The 20,221-nt window shown below is 42.9% G+C and overlaps 1 protein-coding gene across 3 annotated transcripts in view; it reads right to left on the bottom strand.

The window, feature by feature from the left end:
* The window catches only part of thada (THADA armadillo repeat containing), a 143,449-nt gene that overhangs the window by 14,226 nt on the left and 109,002 nt on the right, over positions 1-20,221 (bottom strand). For all 3 annotated transcript variants that reach the window (XM_030747775.1, XM_030747774.1, XM_030747776.1), the window contains 5 exons: positions 9,388-9,755; positions 5,742-5,866; positions 3,471-3,543; positions 1,792-1,942; positions 1,531-1,653 (listed from right to left, as the gene is read on the bottom strand). In XM_030747775.1, the coding sequence (XP_030603635.1) occupies positions 1,531-1,653; positions 1,792-1,942; positions 3,471-3,543; positions 5,742-5,866; positions 9,388-9,755 (840 nt within the window). The remainder of the gene's footprint in view (positions 1-1,530; positions 1,654-1,791; positions 1,943-3,470; positions 3,544-5,741; positions 5,867-9,387; positions 9,756-20,221) is intronic.

Raw genomic sequence — 20,221 nt, 5'->3', positions numbered from 1 at the left:
TTTGGGAGCGAATCTGTTCAGTAAGGCCACCGTCATGCAGTTCTTGAGAACACAGACCTCAGACATTCCAGCAACAGTGACACATGACCACACATACACACACACACACGCACACACACACGCGCACACACGCGCACACGCACTTCTAAGTCTCTCAATCTAGAATTAGCGCCCGTCACTTCAGGAATGCTTCCCAACCCTTAGCATAAAATGATGTCATGCCAACCCTTTTTAACATTAGCATGTGTCTGTGGTACTTTTGTTAGTGTGTGCCTGTTTATATATATACACATATATATACACACATGCATTATGTATTATTGTTGTTTTGGTGTTAGGGCCCAGTAATTTAACTTTTATTAGATACAGTCTGAAGCCAACATGGAGAAGCCTGGACCGTAAGAGAAATGTGGGTGACAGCTATGAGGTGGATTTGAGTTATTTTTGTTCTTGGACTAGAGTAGCTTTGCATAATTCACAGTTCAAAATGATCCTTATTTATCTCATAAAGGGCCTCGATGCAGCCTCATTTCACCTACTGTTTGAAATGAGCTGTTTGGGCTCCCAAACATCTGAATATCAGGTGGGAAGGCTTCTGTGTCTGAGATGTTCCTCTTAGTGACAGCGTACAGAGTCAGGAGTAGGAAAAAAAAAACTGTCTGAAACACAGTTCAGAACAGTCTGAACTTTTGGCTCACAGGTGTTTGTACTAGAAATAATCTCAGTACTTAAAACTGAGGTTTTAAGTATGGTGCGTGCTCACCATGATAACAGAAATTAAGGAAAAGATCCAATCTGAACACCAACACAGAAACACATAATGATACTCAGAGTGATGTACACTTCCTGTGGATATAAATATTTCTAATGGCAATTGTGATAAATGTCTATAAATCAATGAAGAAATCATAGAAAAAAAATACACTTGAGAACTTGACCGAGGATCATTTGATCATTGAGTTTTCTTCAGTATCACAAGAACCTTCTGAAAGTGTCTCTGCATTCATTAGTACACTGGAACCAGCTAATTCAGCTCAATTACAACATCGGTTTGACAAAATGTAAACACAAACCAGCTTAAAAAAAAGGCTCAAAGTGAACAGTAGTATTTACCTGCAGCAGCTACACCTGCTTTTCATTTCCACTGTTTTTACATAAGTTAAATTTCACCGTGAGGTGATTTAGAAAAAGTAGATAAAGAGCTCAAAGATTTATTTTAAAGAAGCAGGCCGTGACCCGGGATGGGTTTTAAATTACAGGAGGGCCGGATAGGTTACAGAATAACAGCAGTTAAATGTGGCTGTAATTATTACTGGCCAGGGAGTTAAAAATAACCCACATGCTCACTCTGCATGATATTAAAGTCACTAAGCACTGCAGGTAATAACAAAATCCACCCACCTCCATTCCAGTCTCTGGGCCTTTTTTTTTTTTAAATGTTTTTAAATAGTGCTGGGTACATGTGCAGAGCAGAGATGCTATATTAGTTAGTCTGCAGGGGCATGCTTATGCATCGCCGTTAACGTGTACCTGTACTGAACAGGTGAGCCGGCACATTACAGATGAAGTCAGACGCTGAATCTCGGACTTCGTGGTCTTCATCCTGCAGCAACGTGAACAGACTCCTCCACAGGGAAACTGTCGTGGACAGACCTATCACAACACACACACACACACACACACACACACACACACACACACACACACACACACACACACACGAGCTCTTTAGCCAGAAGCAGCCCACCACATCAAAGATAAACGTTAAGTTGTGGCATCATTGAGGCTCACCCAGTGGTAGATGAGGGCTGGTCAGCAGGGTGGATGTACATTTGACAAGCACCTTGGCGGCCGTCAGCTTGACCTCCACTGGTCGCTCCTCGCTGCAGCATGAACACACCAACGCCCCCCACTGAGCGAAACGAGCCACTGCACTCAAACTCTAGACGATAGATTCATTGGAAAAATACACACTTCATCTATATGTGAATTTGGAATTTTAGCCCACTTCTTCCAGTTTATTCCCATTATTTTACAGGTGAAAGTAATCTTTTAAAGGGAAAATCTACAGTCAAGAAAAAATGCTGACTGCAAACTTGTTAATTCAAATATTTTCATCCTTTTATTTTTCTGTAGCTTGACTCACAAACTATAACTAATAACAGCTGAGATAGGCTTCAGCCCCCCTGTGGCCCTGAAAAGATTAAGTTAGGAACGCTGATCTAAGCTGAATTTTGCTGCAACCCAGATAAGTTTGGACATGGTGGAAAATGACAAAGCTCTGGCCCCCACAAACAACACAAAACAGACAACACAAGACAACATACACTCACTGGACTATTTGTTACACTCTTTGCTACACCTGTTCAGCCGCTTGTTAATACAAATATCTAATCAACCAGTCACGTGACAGAGTGTAGGGAGACAAACCCGGTATTAGCAAGGTGTACCTAATAAAGTTGCAGGTGAACGGATCAAATGTTGAAACAGAAACTTTAGTGCTCACTGTAAATTTGATGCCAGCAACACTTTGGGACACTAATAAAGAAAGGATGAAGTGGCTGTGCAGTGCTAAAAACACACAACGTCTGATGAAAGATCTCACAGCTAACGAGGCTTTTTAATAGCATGTCGGAGCATAAAAACAAGTTTCCCAGAGAGCCAAAGTCTCACAGAGGAACCAGAATGGTAGCCATAGTACGGTTCAAAAGCCAGCATCCGTAATGATAGAGGCAGCCATCAGTGCGCATGGCATGGTTAACCTGCACATCTGCAAAGGCACCATTAATGCTTAACAACATAAAGGTTATGCTGCTAGATGACATCGTTTTCTTGGAAGGCCTTGCTTATCTCAGCAAGACAATGCCAAACCACATTCTGAATGTGTTCCAATATCATGGCTTCATAGAAAAAGAGGCCAAGTTTTCAACTAGTCTGATTGCAATCCAAACTTCCACCCACTGAACACATTTGGCGCTACAACATAAGGACTGCGTTGTAAGCAAGAATGGAAAAACATCCTCTATAACCAAAAAACAATTCATCTGCTCACTTCCCAAACAGACTGCTGGTAAAAGAAGAGGTGAAGAAGAGGTATTCCACATGTAAACATAACTTTAATGAAACATGCTGCAGGGATCAAATTTAACGTGTGCACAGCTTGAGGAAGCATCATGGATATTTAAATTCAACAGCACCCCAACTCTTATGTGTGTTCCATTTTAAATCTATGAAGCAATACAACGTAGCGGTTGAATGTTACCAGTACCACCCCAATATTGGAGCCACTGCTCTGTAGTAAAAGCATTAAGCACTGAAGTAGCTGTTAGTTGCAGCTAAAATTGACCAAGACTAGGCTGAAGGGTGGCAACAACCTCCACCCCTTTCTGTTTAACCAAAGGCAACTATCAGATTCTTTGCAGGATCAGAAATCATTACTACGGAGTGGATGATGAAGAATTGGTCTTTACCTGCGGGTCAGCATTCACCAGCTGAATCACCAGTTGTGAGACCAGCATCAGGGCAGCACAGTGGAGCTCCACACTTGAAAATACAAAACCATAAACAGTTTGCAGCTTTTACTTTAACACTATAGATACAGAAGTAAGAGTTTTTGTTCTTAATTTGAGTGAAACAACCCTTTAATTGTACATACTTGCACACTGACAGCATCTGTAAATGATAACGTGCTCCTCAGGTTATTCTGTGGAAATCATTAGCCAACGCTACGGCGCCGTCAGCTATACACACGCATATCTCTCAACTGTATTGACTTACAATACACAAAAGAAGTGTGCTGGTACTCACCACTACATTATGAGTCACAATAGCCTGAGTGCCATTCAATCACACGGCAGACAAGGGCAGCCGGCAACCCAATCTCATCCCTCCCCGGCTCTAATCATAACCCTGGGGCCACTCCGAAGGGAAAGTGGATCCTCAGGTCCAGAGATTGTGGCCAGGAAAAGGCTTTACAGGACTAAAACCCTTTGTAATCCAATCCTTATTCAAGCCTGTATTCTCTTGTCAGGGGTGAGAAAAGTACAGCAGTGGCTTGTCAAGGAAGGGATGTGTGTGTGTATGCCAATGCATGTCAAAGGGGCTTAGAGTATGAGCGCACATGCACGCACACACACACAAATAATTGCAAGAGCATGTGCCAAATCGGTTTGTGGTCAAAGACAGAGAGGCTTGATGACTCATAATCTTTGACAAAAATAATGCTTTTAGCCTGACAGGTGTGAATAATCTAATGCAGGAATAATGGTGTGATGAAGGTCTTTGAGAGTACAGATATCAGCTTTCATCCACTTTTTTTTTACTTTAAACTACCGGTCTCTCTAGCTGGGGGACACTTAAGTTATCATAATACTGCAGCAACACGTAGGTAACCATGCAAACATCCTGCAGAAAGTACACTTCTGGTGTGCCCAGGTGCAGGGTTAAGGTGCAGCCAGTGAACCTGTGTGTCACTCTTTCATGGAGTCTGATTCTGAATGAGTCCTGACAGCGACAGCAGTGAGGGCTCTTTCACAACCCAGAGAGGGGAAAAAAAAAACAACAGAAAATGGAGGAGGACGAGTGTGTGGTTACATCTTGCCCTATAGTAGAAGTCTCCATCCATCACATTTAAAAGCTGCCCTGGGATTACCTGGGAACTGTTTAGACAGCAGGTTTTCAGCTGGGAGTCACACAGCTGCCAACACACATAAGTTTGAGAGGGACCCGGCAGCTCCTGTATGAATGTGGAAAGTGAAGATCTGCAGACAGCGGGAAGCTTAACCTCACTGTCTCGATACCATGTACGAACATAGCTCAACTAAAGAATGAGAAACATTGTATTTCGGTGCATTAAAAGTGGGATTTTAAGGGTTAGCAGCAGTGTAAATTTCTGTGGTTCATGGCTGTTCAGGGAAATTTGAATGCAGTACAGAAAACTTGCTTGGAACTGCCGGGAACTTATCTGGAATTTCACACAGTCAAGAAGCTTGGCAGTTCACTCCCAGCCCCTCAGGGCTGGATGAGGCTATAAGTACTTTCAGTTACAGGATGCAGACTTCACACAGTGTAAACAGCTGTAAACTCTGGAAAAACAATGAGGTTTGCGCGTGATCACAGGGCTCCAGTTTTTCATGCAGTCTCTCTACTGAAGTCTCACTGTACCCATGTTATAGATGGATGCCAGGGCGATGAAAGCCACAAGAACCAGAGGACATGTCATCATGTCTAAGTTCAAGATTCAAAGCTGAGTCTTTATTCAGATTGAACAGATTTAAGAAAAATAGATAAGAGCTGAAGTCAGATCATAAGCAGTGAAATAAATATTGGACTTGAGGCTCTCTCTCTTTGTTCTAGTAGCAACAGAGGACCACATGAGCTTAAGATCCCATCAATGAGGATTTTAATACAGACTGATTATTACCGTTGTTAACATCTGCAGTACAAACTAGCATCCTCTTCCTATCTTTAAAGCCTATTTTTTTTGATTTTGTATTGTTGACTTTTTAATTCTATGATGGGTTGACTTTTACTCTAATTCTTATCTTATGCCTACTGTAATTTTGTTATTTAATTGCTTATAAGGTATCCTTGAGTGTCTCAAAATGTGCCTATAAATAAATGTATTATTACTATGAAATACAGTCACCTCTGAAGTTTTCAAATGGGGCTCCACAAAAACCAGCAGGTGACATCATGGGGCTACATCCATCTTTTATATACAGCCTTTGAGTTTTACTGACCTGTGCGCAGAGCTCTGAGCCAAAGTTAGGAGGTGCACCAAAACCACCTCCTGGGACAAAACCTTTGCTTCATCCCTCCACAGAAGCTCCTCGCTGGAGCTCAGCACACACAACACCTGCAGGACCTGAGAAGAGGGATGAGAAGGCGGAGCCAGGAGGAAGAGCGAGTAAGTAAACAGATACTTTATAACACACTAATGCAGTCACTCCTTTTTCACCTCTCTCTCTGCTTCTCCCAAACACACACACATTATCAGAGCTACTGGTAGGGGACGTTGCTCAGTGCCATCCATCAGCACAGCTTTGGTGTCCTCTCTGCAGTGCTGCTGGCAAGCTGCCCCAAGGGTATTTTTACTCTTGTAGTCAGATCCTCCCTATGCACACCCTAACCATGGGTACACAGCTGCCTCACACACTTTCACACACTCACACACAAATATCTTCAAGGGTATGGGTGAGCACAGCAGGCACTGAGAGGTCTTGTGTCTACTCTTTGCATCTTAACCTCTTGCTGTTTCCTGTGCCCAGTCACTCATCCAGAGAGGGAGGCAGCTCACTGAGCGCGAGGCGGAGAAGACCTGTTAGACCCCTGTTAAATCGCACACATCCAGACGAGAACCCGTGTTGACATTCCAGCTGCATATCTCAATGATTATTATTTCTTTCAAGGCTCCAACCTGTTATTAGAGCTTTAAAATAAAGCTTACTTTATAGAATCTGTGTGGGCGGAGGCCAGGGCGAGCGGGTGCATGCAGTGTCTGTGCGTAAACATCTGCCTTTATGCTGCACTTTATAGCTGTGAGCACTTAAAGCGGCCCAAATCGTTTTTAATATAAACTAGAAATAAAAACACTGTGTGGTGCAAGAAGAGTTGATAATAGTGAAACTCACAGATCATTATCAGCCAACTCTGCTTCTTCCATCAACTCTGTGAAGCATTTTTCTGCTCTTTGTTTCATTTGCAATTATACTCTAACGATCATGGGGCTGATAGTTAGCTCCATTAACAGATTTTATTAGCCTTTTTTCAGCTACATATATCCATGTACTGTACACAACTTGTACACAAAAAGCTGATGAGACATCATTGAATTATTCTTATTCTACCATTTATGAAATTTTAAAGGTCAACAAGTGCTTTTTTAATATAAAACAACAAATAAATAAAGAACTGACCAACTCTGCAGTTTGTGAAGCTTGTTTTAGCTTTTGTTTTTGGACTTTTAACATCTACTCATTACGCATACAAGCAAACTTTCTTGAGCTTTCATTCATGCAGTTTACTTAATGTTACATTAACAGATCCATCCACCCTCTTCGACTTGTTCTTTTCAGGGTCACAGGGGGTGCTGGGCCTATTCCAGCTGCCATAGCACAAGAGGTACACCCTGGACAGGTCACCAGCAGAGAGAAAGACAACCATTCACACCTGTGAGAAATTTAGAATCGCCAATTAACCCACTGACTGCATGTCTTTGGACTGTGGGAGGAAGCTGGAGTACCTGGAGTGAACACAGATGGTGGATTCGAACCCAGGACCTTCTTGCTGTGAGGCAACAGTGCTAACCACTGTGCTGCCCAGAGTAATAGATTTTGTTAACTTTATTTTGAGCTGTAGCAGGTAAAAACACAGCTAAGCTTGCTAAGTTAGCACTGGGAGCTAGCCTAATGGTGAACACTGTGCAGTTTTTACCTGAAGAAGCAGATCATTTGAAACTAAATCAGAGCCAGTATCAGACTTTAACTCTCAAACTCAAATGACCAGGGGGCCACTGCTGGCACTGTCATCACATTGAGGGACACTTTATTGTTTGAGTTGTGTGTGTGTACACACACACCCACATATATATATATATGTGTAGGTGTGTGTGTGTATATATATATATATAAATATATATATATAAAAAAGACGGGTTTATTTGACAGTGTTGCTCTGTCGGCAAACACTGTGACGAGTGGAGATATAATGCATTAATCCGGTCAGTCACAGTGTTTGCCGACAGAGCAATGTTGTTGAATAAACTCTTCTTTTTGGGACATAGGATATCAGCAACTCTCAACATGCAATCCTTCAGCGAATGGCTTTCCCGCTTTGGCTGACCACTGACCACGTAACCTGCTTCAGCTGCAGCATCACTGTCCTCACTGGCTTTGTGGAAAAGTTCTTGCTGCGATAGCGGTTTCACTTGTCAGGGAGGTTGTGGGGGGTGTAGCCTATTTCTTAGACAATATTTCACTGAGTCCATTGGTTCCTTTCAATTCCAATGAAAGCCAGTAAATCACTGGGCTGGGAATGCCAAGACAACAGTGCCATTATCCATTTGGCCGCAGCATTTCTCTTCATTAATATAACATTTTAGTTGTAATGGCAGCCATCGCCTGCGTGTGTTTTTCACCGTTCATCCACCCATCTGTCTGCTGGCCCCGACACAGCTGCTCCGACCATCTCTGCTGCCTCAGACTTTTACAGCCCGCTTTAACGAGCTCCCGTCTTGTGACACACTCGGCTGCCCACATACTCAAATATACACAGTCACAGGAAAACATGCCAGGTCAGGCGAACAGACATTCATAGCTGTAACATGCAAATAAACAGTGACGCCCACCCTGTGTGAACAGGCACATGCACTCGACCCTGCCACCACTGCAGTGCTGTCCAGCTCTTGTTTTCCTCCAGCTTCCTTAGGAGCCCCTCCACTGATGCTCCCAATAGCCATATTGACATCTTGGGCCAAAAAGATTTTTCATTTCTTAGGCTTTTGTATCATGGGCCAGCATCAGCGTCCACATCTATGTGCCCTTTCACATATCATTTGATTTTTTTATTGTAGTTTCCAGCTGATTGTGCCTATAATCTGTTCTCCAGGTCCAAGAAACTGGACTAGAGTCCATGTATATTCATAAGTACTGAAGAGAACAGGCTTTTTCCCTTCAGACCTTCTCTCAGCAGCTTTCTCATAATGCTTCACTGGAGCCCAGGGCAAGCTATGGCAAGTGGCCCATTGGGTTGGTGCGTCCTTGGCGCAGAGGAGGTTCCACTTAACGGGCCCGACACATTAAACATTAACTGCTGGCCTGTAAAGCAGAGCCTGGTGAAGAATGAACACCCAAACAGACACATGCCAGTCTGCAGCAGCAGCAGCATAGAAACGTGCAGAAGTAACAGAGCAGTTCTGCTGGCAGCCTGTCCTCGCTTTGGGAAGAAATACAACCTCATGTCCCCAAACAGGAAATAGGTTGCATTTTCCTCTCCAAAGCTTGTTAGAGTGGAAGCCTACCAAGACTCTCAAGAGTGTCTGTAAGTGAGCGAGTAAGTGAGACAGCTCATACTGCCGTGTGCTTGGCGTTTCCCCTTGTGGCCGATTAGCTTCTCACGCAAGCCTCTGAAAGATGGATTTGGGCATCGAATCAGTTTGCAGCCAGTATCACTGTGGTTCAGTGAAATTGTGTCAGATAGGAAAAATATATATTTTTGGAAGGAGTTCAACATTGTGTGATGCCGGAGCTTTAGGATTATGCTGCTCCTGGCGGCAGGGATCCCACACACATCTATATACCAACAAGACATATATACAGTCTCTCAAACAAAGACACACAACAAACAACTGCAATTCCTATAATGATTTTGTGTAAATCTGTGTCTTACCTTGGCCAGACACTGGGGGTGAGTCTCATGAAAAGCAAGACTGGTCAGGTTAGACAAGGTGGTCTCATCCAGCCACTGAGGCCTCCTCTTCTGTTCCTCCTCCAGCGTCCTCAGGAGCCCCTCAACTGCTAGCTCCCTCACCTCGTACTGCGGGCACTGCAGCAGATGCTCCAGGAGCTGGGTCATCAGTTGGGGCCCATTCCAGAGCTCAGGGAACTCTACACTGGCGCTGAGGCCCACCCGAGCCAGGCTGCGGAGGTATTGGGTGCTGCCAGGCTCAAAGGTGGCAGAGGAAGTGTCAGAGGTGACCAGTTCTGAGGCCGTGAGGATGGACAGAGTCTTCTGACGGAGTGTGCTGGCTTCTGAATCTAACAAACACATGAAACTTAATATTAGCTGATAGCAACAGACACACATCAGAGAAGTCATTTAAAACCCATTTCTATTCCAAGCTATGGTAACAAAGTTTGTCAGCTATATTAAATTTGAAATTTGAAAGGCTTACATATACATCAAGACTATTATGAAGAGGAACCTTTTAGAAACACTGCCATGTAAAATAAAACTGGCAATGTTATCTTATTTCATTGTTCGTGTGATGATATCATACCACAAAGCTTTGGTTTGGTGCCACAATCCCACCCAGAGCAACCTATTAATAATGCCAGCTGGCTCCTAAATGACTACCCAGCGAGCATTTAACAAACAGTATGATGTGTGTCCAAACAGGAACCAGATGAGAGATACAAATGACTGGAAATACCAGTTTTAATTAGGCCTGCAGAAGTCTGTCACACCTTAAAATGACACAATAGTGATACAAAAATAGCCCAACCAGATAGACTCACACAAACTATAATAATGTTTTTTATAATATAATAACAAATGGTCTTGATGCCTCAGGTTCAGATCCAGCGTTCATTTGAAAAGTTTCCGTCAGAAGGGATATCTGGTTTCCAAGAGCCTCTTTATCTTGATTGGCACCAAGTTAGCATTAGCCATTTTCAACCAACATACAATTTTACGATCACCAGTCAAGCTAAACACATTCATATGAGTGGCTATTTTGGGTTTTCAGTACTTATATAGTAAAAATGAACAATTAATTTATAACTTTTTATGCAGTTGCAAAAATAATGTTTGGTTGTCACAAAATCTCATGGTACTTATGGACCTGCCCCACTGCACACAACCTATTGGTTAAAACAACCTATTGGTAGAGTCCATAGTCATTATCTTGGTCTTTTTTGGAGCCAATATTTTTCATAGTGCTGTTTGTTGACATTCTTGTTCCTGGTAGTTGATGCTTGTACTCTCCTTTCAAGGGAGACGTCAGAGAAAACATATAAGGAGGAGATGTGGCACTAAAAGTATCCTGGATAGACACCTAGAATTCTGAAACCCTGAAATGCTGGTTGTTGTGCCATTGCATCCAATGGCACAACAACCAGCACTGTTAATGCAAGGTGTTAACAACGCTGATCCATGCACAAATCAGAGGTTCACGAACATTTCAGAAGCTTTAGTATTGTGAAACTGTATGCATGTGTAATAGGAGTGTAGACTTAGAGGAGTTTATTGGACATCCATCCATCCATCCATCCATCCATCCCAATCCAATCCAATCCAGTCGAGGGTTGCTGGAAGCTGGAGTTTATTCCAGATGTCATAGGTAGAGAGCCGGCCGGGGTACACCCTGGACAGGATGCCAATCCATTACAGGGTAAACACAGAGAAACAGACAACCACTCATGCTCACATTAACACTTAAAACCAATATTGAATCCCCAATTAAACGAAGCATGTCTTTGGACTGCGGGAAGAAGCCAGAGTAACCGGCGAGAACCCTCGCAGGCACAGGGAGAACACACTAATGCCCTACTAGTCTGTGTTTGTCTGTGAAGGCTATGAACTCATTTGGCACATCTTTTCAGACAGACACAGTGTACAGGGTTGATTACATGAGAAAGAAGCATCAGGCCTCAGCAGTCATACAGGGGCTGTACTGGGCTGTTGCTGTGAAGAAGAAACTGAACTGGAAGTCAAATTATTCAGTGTATCTCTCTATCTAGATTGTGATTCTTACCTGCTGTGGTCATAAACTTTGGATCACGGCTGAAAGAATGAGACTGAAGGAAAACAAAACAACACAAAACCTCTGAAAAAAGCAACTGATATGTTTCCTCTATAAGGTGTCTGGCCTTACCGTTACTTTTCTGGGCATATCTACCCCAGGGTAGACCCAGAACACTGGCCTGGGAATACCTTGAAACCACCACCCCAGGAGGAGCTGGGAAATATTGCCGCGGAGACACACTCATTATTGTCAGGCTTACTGCAATTCTTTAGCAGCTTCATTACAGTTCAACCTCTCGACAAGCTAAACACACACACACACACCCTTTGTGATGTGAACAGATGCAAACAACAGACGGAGCTGAAGTGTCTTCTGTTCCTTTCTATTTTGACTTTTATTGGAAAGGCTGCGTCAGTGTCTGTTTGGAAAAGCCCGTGGCTGTGCCAGCTCGGCCACCTGTGAACATACACTCTTGGGGAGTGATGGACACACATGTACACACATGTGCACACATACATGCGGACTTCCTGTGAAATATAAGAATAATCCAGAGGCGGGGCAGCAATATAGTAACCCAACGCCATTCTAAAACTGTGCTCCTCCCTACAGTACTGCTTCAAGACTCCACACAGGCCCTGCTTTGACAGCCAACTCAATTAGTTTAAAACACACACACACACACACACACACACACGGAAAGCTTATGAAACCCAGTGCAACTCAATCTGGCCCCTCAGCGCTGCTCAAAATGCGGCTTGACAAAAGAGCGGGAAATGCCGCATTCCTCCAGAGATAGGCCGGGTTACCGCAGAGACGGGCCCATCCTCCCCTAGGTTACTATGGAACCTGATCCTCAAAGGGGGGTCTGAGGCCAAATAAGCGTAGTCTGATGGTTATAATGGGGGGTAGGGGCACAGCAATGACACCGATGATGAAGGGAGGAAAAAGAGGAGTATGACTGAAGGAGATGAGAGCGTGTCAAAGAGAAAACAGCTCTCTGTCATGGTGGAACCAAGAGAAACATGGTGTGTGTGAACATCTGTGTGTGCGTGTGTGTCAAAGGGTTTTAGAAACAGCACGTTGCCATTTGCTTGTCACATGCTGATATAGTCAAGTATGATGCTCTGATCCGAGACACACAAGAACACTACACGCGATGAAGGAGAGCAACTTGAGAAGCAAGAAAGCGCAAAAATACTTTGAACTCAAAGCGCTGAAAGCGAGAGGAGAGAAACAGAAAGGCAGAGTAAGGGAAGGAAAAAAAAAATAGTCCAGAAGTAAAAAGTCCCAAATGAGGGAGGAAAGGATAGAGAGTAAGAGAGGAAAAACATCATTAGTCAGGATGCAAAGCTGCTTTTTTATGACGGTCTTTATTAAAACTAGAGTGGTGCAGGAGGCGAGAGCAGCCAAGCGTTCCTCCAGTAAATGAAAGGCGTTCCTGTGAGGGCCATTTCACTGTGATTTTTCATGGCTGATCATAAATAGCCATTGTTCTCCCACAGCTGTGTTTATTTAAATCGGTGTCTGCAGCACTTGTGTCTCTTTATGGCGCTCGTGTGCAAACCTGCAGCTGGACTGTACCCAAACTCCATTAAGCCGCGATTACCATTTGATATTTCGGGATGCTCTGGGATGAGGCTCATGTTAGAGCAGCGTGTTAATAAATGTTATGTAGATGCAGGTCTTAGCGGAGCGCTTTAGTGCAAAGTGAAGGTGGATTTCACACATTTACAGACTAAGAAGACCTAAAAGAATGTGAACTTTAGCACATTTAGCAGCGTGTTTCAGGTTGGTTCAAGTCTGAAATATTAAGAACTATTAAATGAATTTGCAGGTTTGTCAGACTATGAACTCTGAAGGTCGAGCACGCCCTGAATGACCAGGTTTGAATATGTCCATTACTTTGGGACGGGCTGAACCCTATGATAGGTATTATTAATCATTAAATCACACTTCCTGTGCTGAAGTGATTAAACTTACCTTTGAGTGGGTATGTTTATTTAAACTTTTTAACCCTTTTTGACACAAGCCTCTCCACAAGAGAGGGCTATTTAATAAGCTAATGATTCAGTTACATCATATCTTGCATGAATGGTGCAAATAACACACCTGTAAATAAGTAAACTGACAAAGCTGGTGGAAATAAATGAACTTGTGGTTTTTTTTTCCAGGGCTCTTACAGTCTAGAGTTCCCTTTAGTGAGGTAAACTAGCCAAGCCAAGTTGTTATCAGACAAAAAAGTTACATTAGTTTTCTGTTTATTGACTAAGATTAAGTAAGTGATCCAGCATTAAAGGTACTTTTAGCTGCTCCCTTATTTTCAACAGGGTTGTCACAGCGGATGGACCTGCATATACACGGATGCTTTTTCCTGACACAACCTTCCCATTTCTCCAGGCTTGAGACCGTCACTGAGAACATGCTGCGTTTGTCTGTTCCTCGTCTTAAACCGGGAATCTTTAGCTGAATGTGTTAACCACTACACCATGCAGCCACCTTTGTAACTGATCCAGCACTAGTTTCAGATCCTACTGAATAAAATGTGAAGCTCATTTTGCGATCATCATCATTCTGAGAGACAGGAAGGACGACTGGCTAAGGATCTGTCAGTCCCACGGTGTTTGTCAGTAAGTGTGTGGTGTCAGTGGTTTGTCAGACAGAGCCCTCCTTCACTTGTCACATCCAGCTCCAAAACACCAAGATGGCAGCGGTGAAAACGCTCAACTCCAGGTTTCATAACACGACTTCACTAATCACCGGGTGACATCATAGTGGCAATGTCCATCTTTAACTAACCAATAAATATTAGCATGCAAAATCAAGATGGTTCTCCTGTTAAACATTAACATTCAGCTTAAAGCACCACCTCAAGGGGAGGGAAACAGTGGGGAAATGGCTCACCATCACTTCTGTCTGAGCAGGACCACCAGAACAGTTCAATTTCTGGGATCAAACCATGAAAAGACATAAGAATAAAGAGAATACTAGCCACAGTAAAGCAAACATCGATCAAGGTCTGTGGTTAGGCTGTTTTCCCCTGCATAGCCGTCATGTTTTAGTACATGAAACTGAAGACTTGAAAAATCCAGTTTTACCCTGGTGGTATTAGCTTTTCATTGAAGACACCCAAATTTCAAAGAGTACAAATGCTCTGTGTGCTAATATAGTTCAAAATTTGGCAGTCCATGAAAACAGCAGAGTAATTACACATGCAGGAAAATGAAGACTCACCATTAAGCAATGCTGTAGAGAACACTGAGTTCATATGGTCTCAGGGCAAGACACTGCTTATCCTGTGTGCACGCAGGTCTGTTTTACAGTAAAGGTCAAATATTTGAACTAAATATAACCACAACATCTGGTTTAGGTAAACCTGGGCCAACCTTGCAGTTTGTGGGAGGACAGGTACTGATTGGGGCAGAGGGTTAACTCAACAGCTACATCCACTCCAACACCACTTTAAACAGAGCTCATTTAGGATGTGTCACAGGGAAATATACTGACTTAGTCTATTATGCAATGCTTGAGCTCATATGATGAAGGGATGGCTGAGTGTTCTATACAGTCATTTAAGAGCAGGACCATAAAAACTGAAAAAAGCGTGCTGCTGCTCTATTAGCATTTCCCATAGCCCACTAAAAGCTGGCCATAAAGACACTTTGCTGCGTCGAGCTAGAACTCTGGCAAGATGCATGCACGTGCTCTCACACGCAAGCACACAGCTGGATTTCACATCAGCCTCCACCATCATTACCCAAACTGTGAAAAACAAACCCCAGACGCTACGTGTGTGTGTGTGTGTGTGTGTGTGTGTGTGTGTGTGTGTGTCTGACAAGTGAGAGAGAGCTGACCTTCTTATGCTGATGAAGCTATATAGTTTGTTACAGGCCCTCCCTCAAATTAGCCTAAAGCTCAGGCCCTGCATATACATCTGTCCTAAAAAAAAATTAAAGCAACATAAAATAAATGACTTAACTGTTAAATAATACAAATGAAAAACACCCACAAAAGAGAAAACAAATGATACATTTTTAGCACATTACAACAGGTTAAAACCACTTAAAATTTGTATTTTTAGTTAGAGAAGGACAAAATAAAATGCTGCTTCCTATTGCAAATAATAATTAGTACACTAGAGCCAAATGCAAATATTTTATTAAAACATTAAGGCACAACTAGTGACCCTTATCAAAGGATTTATTATTAAATTAACATAAGTTAACTATCTTGTGAGTTTCTTCTTCCCCACAGGTGGTAAATAATGGTTACCTGTTCTAGACAGGTTCATCCATAATGAACCAGGTACACTTTCTCTCATTTGGTGGGTGGGTCAGAAATGTTACCCAATCAGCAGTAACACGTATATAAACCATGCCTGTATTAAAAGGCAGAGGACACCGAATGCATCCCAGGTCACTGTTGTCGTGATCCTGGAGATCATTCGGCTGCTTATTCGGAATTTTCCTAACTTCACTGTCTTGAATGCAGCTGGAGTCAGTAGTCCATCTTCTGCTGGGGGGGGGGTGTACTTTGACCAAAAACTGCAGGAGGTGGATAATTGGTTCACATGCTGCTACGCGGAGCTCAGTGAACAAAACAAGAACTATAGCCGCCAGCTACAGTCCACAGTGGTGGTGCTAGTCCATCCACAGGATGAAACAACCACTGTTTAAATATTTAGTGTGTTCATCTGACAGGTTTAAAATGCTCAATCTTCGTTCCCCGAATCTTGTAGAGCACTAGTTGATAACCTTGTTGTTATATTATGAAGGAGGAGGACAAACAAGAAGTTCTTCTCTTGACACTAGATTTCAGATGGTGCCCAATTCCCCAGAAAAAAAAAGAACATCGTAAAGCTAAATGAGTGCAAGTATCCAAATATGGAGCCACATGGCTTACCAAGCTGTCACAGATGAACATCAATCAGATGTGCTAAACCTTCTGGAAGCCTAATTATGACAACGTGTTTTTTTGGAAGCGCTAAGAATAAACTTCAAGGATGAGTTTGGATTTTTTTTTCTTTTTAATACAAGACTCACACACCACACATGTAAAACATGTACACCAAGTGTGACAGGATGCTATAATGATTCCTCTTCTCCATAATGACTGGGAAGAGATCCCTTTGTAACGGCACTGCAGGATATCCATAATCTGCAGCTGTCTAATTCTGAAAAATGGGTACTTTGTAAAGTTACTATCTTATTGGTAGGTCCCTTCATTTTTTCCAGATTTGGGATGTGTTCGGCTGGTTGCATTCAGAAGAAAAATGCAATTAGCCAACAGTCTGGAAAGACCAGGATGAAGATAATCATTTGCTTGCCCCCCACACTCACACTGATGAAGCTTCATTAGCTCAAAGCTGCACCAGGAGTTTTCTTGAAAACAAACATTTCTATTTAGACTCGGTGTTTCTGACTGAAACACACTGATTGTCTCTTACATTTTAAACTTTTCCTTCCTCACAGAACATCTGCACAGCTGATTTAAACAGTTTAAACACCAAGTTCTTTGCTTGCTTACTGTGCTTCATAGAGTCCTCAATGCTTAGGAACACTGCTAGTAGCCAAACTCTAAACTCCACAGTTTTGAGCTAAAGTCAGGAATGCATTTTTGCACAAAACAACAACTGCACCAACCAAAGAAACAGCAATGAGTACTGCAGTCAGTGTAGTAGTAAGGATGTGTGCTAGTTGACTAAATTCTTTATATTTTGCTATGAAAATGGGAAATAAGTGCAGTAATTTATTGAAACATCCAAACACACATGGATATACAGTATATGAGGCAGAAAGTTAATATTTGGTATGCCCACCTTTATTCTTCAACATAGTCTGAACTCTCTTAGGCAAGCTTTTGATTGTTGGCTGCCTTTTGTTCGATTTTCTATCAAGATGATCCCACACTGCTTCAATAATGTTCAGGTCCGGGCTCTGGGAAGACCTTCAGAAAGCCTGGAGAACTATTGTTTAATACCACTTCAAGAAAGTGCTATCCCTCAGCCTGCTGGCAGTAGAGTCTTTAGGTAGCACAAATTCCCTGGAAGCACAAGTTCTAGGACGCATAATTACTGGGTCTCAGTAGATTTTAATGGCGTGCATATGAACTTTAGTGACTTGTCATGTAAGTAAGAACCAGGAATAAGAAATTCTAAAACCATAATAAATATAAACCACTGAGAGCACTGTCACTTTCTGTGATTGGCATTATTATGGTAAGAACTTAATCGTCTGAGAGTATCAGTAGATGCATCTATGGCATCAATTTGAATATCCTAGGTCACATCTTTCTTGGGTTACTGCATTCACAAGATTTTCCGAAAACTTAACCTCTGACCTTGACCTTCAGATAAGGGCCACCGAGATTTGAACTCATGCGAGATTTTTAGTAGATGCATTTCTGGTATTAATTTGAAAGTCCTAAATGACATCAATCTCGAGGTATCATGTTCACAAAGTTGAAAGTTGGCCGTCCGCTCAGCCGCCTGGCGGGGTGACGACGCTCCTAGTCAGATGCCCGAACCATCTCAACTAGCTCCTTTCGATGTGGAGGAGCAATGGCTTTACTTTGAGTCCCTCCTGAATGGCTGCACTCCTCACCCTATCTCTAAGGGAGAGGCCAGCCACCCTTCGGAGTAAGCTCATTTCTGCCACTCTTAACTAAACATGCAACATTTATATGGACAATCTTTAACCCTGTCTATAAAACTGTGCTCAATTTGGGCTGTTTTCTTACTTTTTGACTAATCGATGAGTCTATTTTTTCCTCTTTTTATCTTAACAAACTAGAAAACTCAAAGGAACCTCATGTCTGCATACAGCATGAGTACTAATGGGGTTGAAAACAATTAAAGTATTTGTTGCAATTTACCAGAACAGAACAAATTAAGGCCAACTCCAGGATCCTGCCTCAAGTCAGAGCAACAGTGGCTGTTTTACCATCATCATCATCATCATCAGAAAGCACACGAATGGAAACATGCTCATTTTTGTTTGATGTTACCCTCTGTTAGTGTCAGGCTTCTTTTGCTCACCCTCCCCTCTCTCTCTCTAGCCAAACCTTTCAGCTTATTTTACTGGCATGGCTGGAAAGCAAAGAAACAGCAGACTGGCAGAGGTGGAGATGAAGCAATGGACAGAGGGTTTTTTTATGAGTCAGCATGGATCAAAGAGCCAGGGCAGAGAAGTGTGTGTGCACTTACATATACACACTCAGGAACAAAGACCCGTGTTCAGAGCTGGAAGGAATTGGCTGGTAAACGCAAAGTTCCTACTTAATGCTGGGAGCCAGTTTTTTGCAGGGGTGGGTGGGTGTTAATATTGAAAAAGGGAATTGTTCACCTTCTTTTCCCCTGGTGCAGGCACTCTTAAGAGCCTCCTGCTTTCAAATGAACTTCCACAACCTGTGGCTTTTTAATTCAAAATCCGATTCGAGAAGTGCAATTACACAACAGGAACAGGGCGAGTGATTAGAGGCAGGGAGCAGGAAAAAAAAAAGAAGAAATAAAAAGACCACCTTCTCCGATGGTGGCTCAACCACCACCGGAGAAGGTGAAGCCAAAGACAGACTTATGATAATAATCGAGGCATTAGAGGTGTGTAAGCTAGAGGCTGCTTATTTAGTTATGTAAGGAGGAGAGCCAAGTCAGGCCAATCTACAGGCTTGTTTGGAGAAATCCTCGGTATTTCCACTGTCAGGACCAACATGTGTTCAGCACATGGCCCACTGAAAACAAGTGCCCTCCTCCCCTTTCCCTCGTTCCTCTCTGTACAGTGCTCCTCCATAAACTGGGTCATAGGCACAACCCCACCATCTGTCAGAGATCGCCCGCCTTTGGTTTCACATTCCTCCACTGTGGAGACCCCCACAGGTCTGCATGCATGTGCACATGACCGCACACACGTACGTACACACACACACACACACACACACACACACACACACACACACACACACTAACACCCACCCACCAGGGGGCTTCTCTGAACTACCCGATACATGAAGCTGACTCCTGTCAGCGATAAGTCTAAATGGAGAGCGCAGCAGTGCACAGCCTCGCTAACAAAAGCTGCACGGTTGTCCATTCAGATGATGAAAGTTCCAAAGTCAAACTCAAAGCAAATGGACTGAACACAGTTGCTGCTTACTGAGCTGGTGAAATGTCAGGCAACAGTGTGACAAGCAGCAAACCTCAAATACTCATTTTATAGAACTAGAATGTACAGACTGGCAGTGAAAAAAGTTTTTTGAATGATATTTGACTATTTGTAACTACAATGGAAAGTTTATGAAACTTGGTGAACAGGTAGGCCAAATATGAAGACCTCATTTAATTTACACAAGAATGCTTTCAGATGAAAACGGTAAAGTTTTGATGCGTTTCGGCCTCTCGTTTACACAAGAACGGCATGAAAACGATACGTTTTGAAAACGGGCTCCAGAGTGGAGCATTTTCAAAACACTCCGATCTCCATTTCCATGTAAACGGGCAAAAATGCTACTTTTTGAAAATGGGGGTAATGGCGCAATGGTTGCGACTATACATCCACACCGCCAACTTGTGGCCTGGCAATGGGAACTGCAGCGCTTTCAACGTCTTGAGTTTCCATGTAAACGGGGATCGTTTTTGAACCATTTCCATCTGAACGCGTCACTTTTCGTAAACGAAAACGGTAAAACAATACTGTTTCCACTGAAAACGTTCTTGTGTAAACGGGGCGCTACTAGATCAATTCAATTAAGGTTGTTAAAGTGGGG

The sequence above is a fragment of the Archocentrus centrarchus genome, chromosome 15 (assembly GCF_007364275.1).
Source record: "Archocentrus centrarchus isolate MPI-CPG fArcCen1 chromosome 15, fArcCen1, whole genome shotgun sequence".
Classification (NCBI taxonomy): Eukaryota; Metazoa; Chordata; class Actinopteri; order Cichliformes; family Cichlidae; genus Archocentrus; species Archocentrus centrarchus.
Note: the sequence above shows the minus strand (reverse complement) of the source record. Positions and strands in the feature narration are given on the sequence as shown.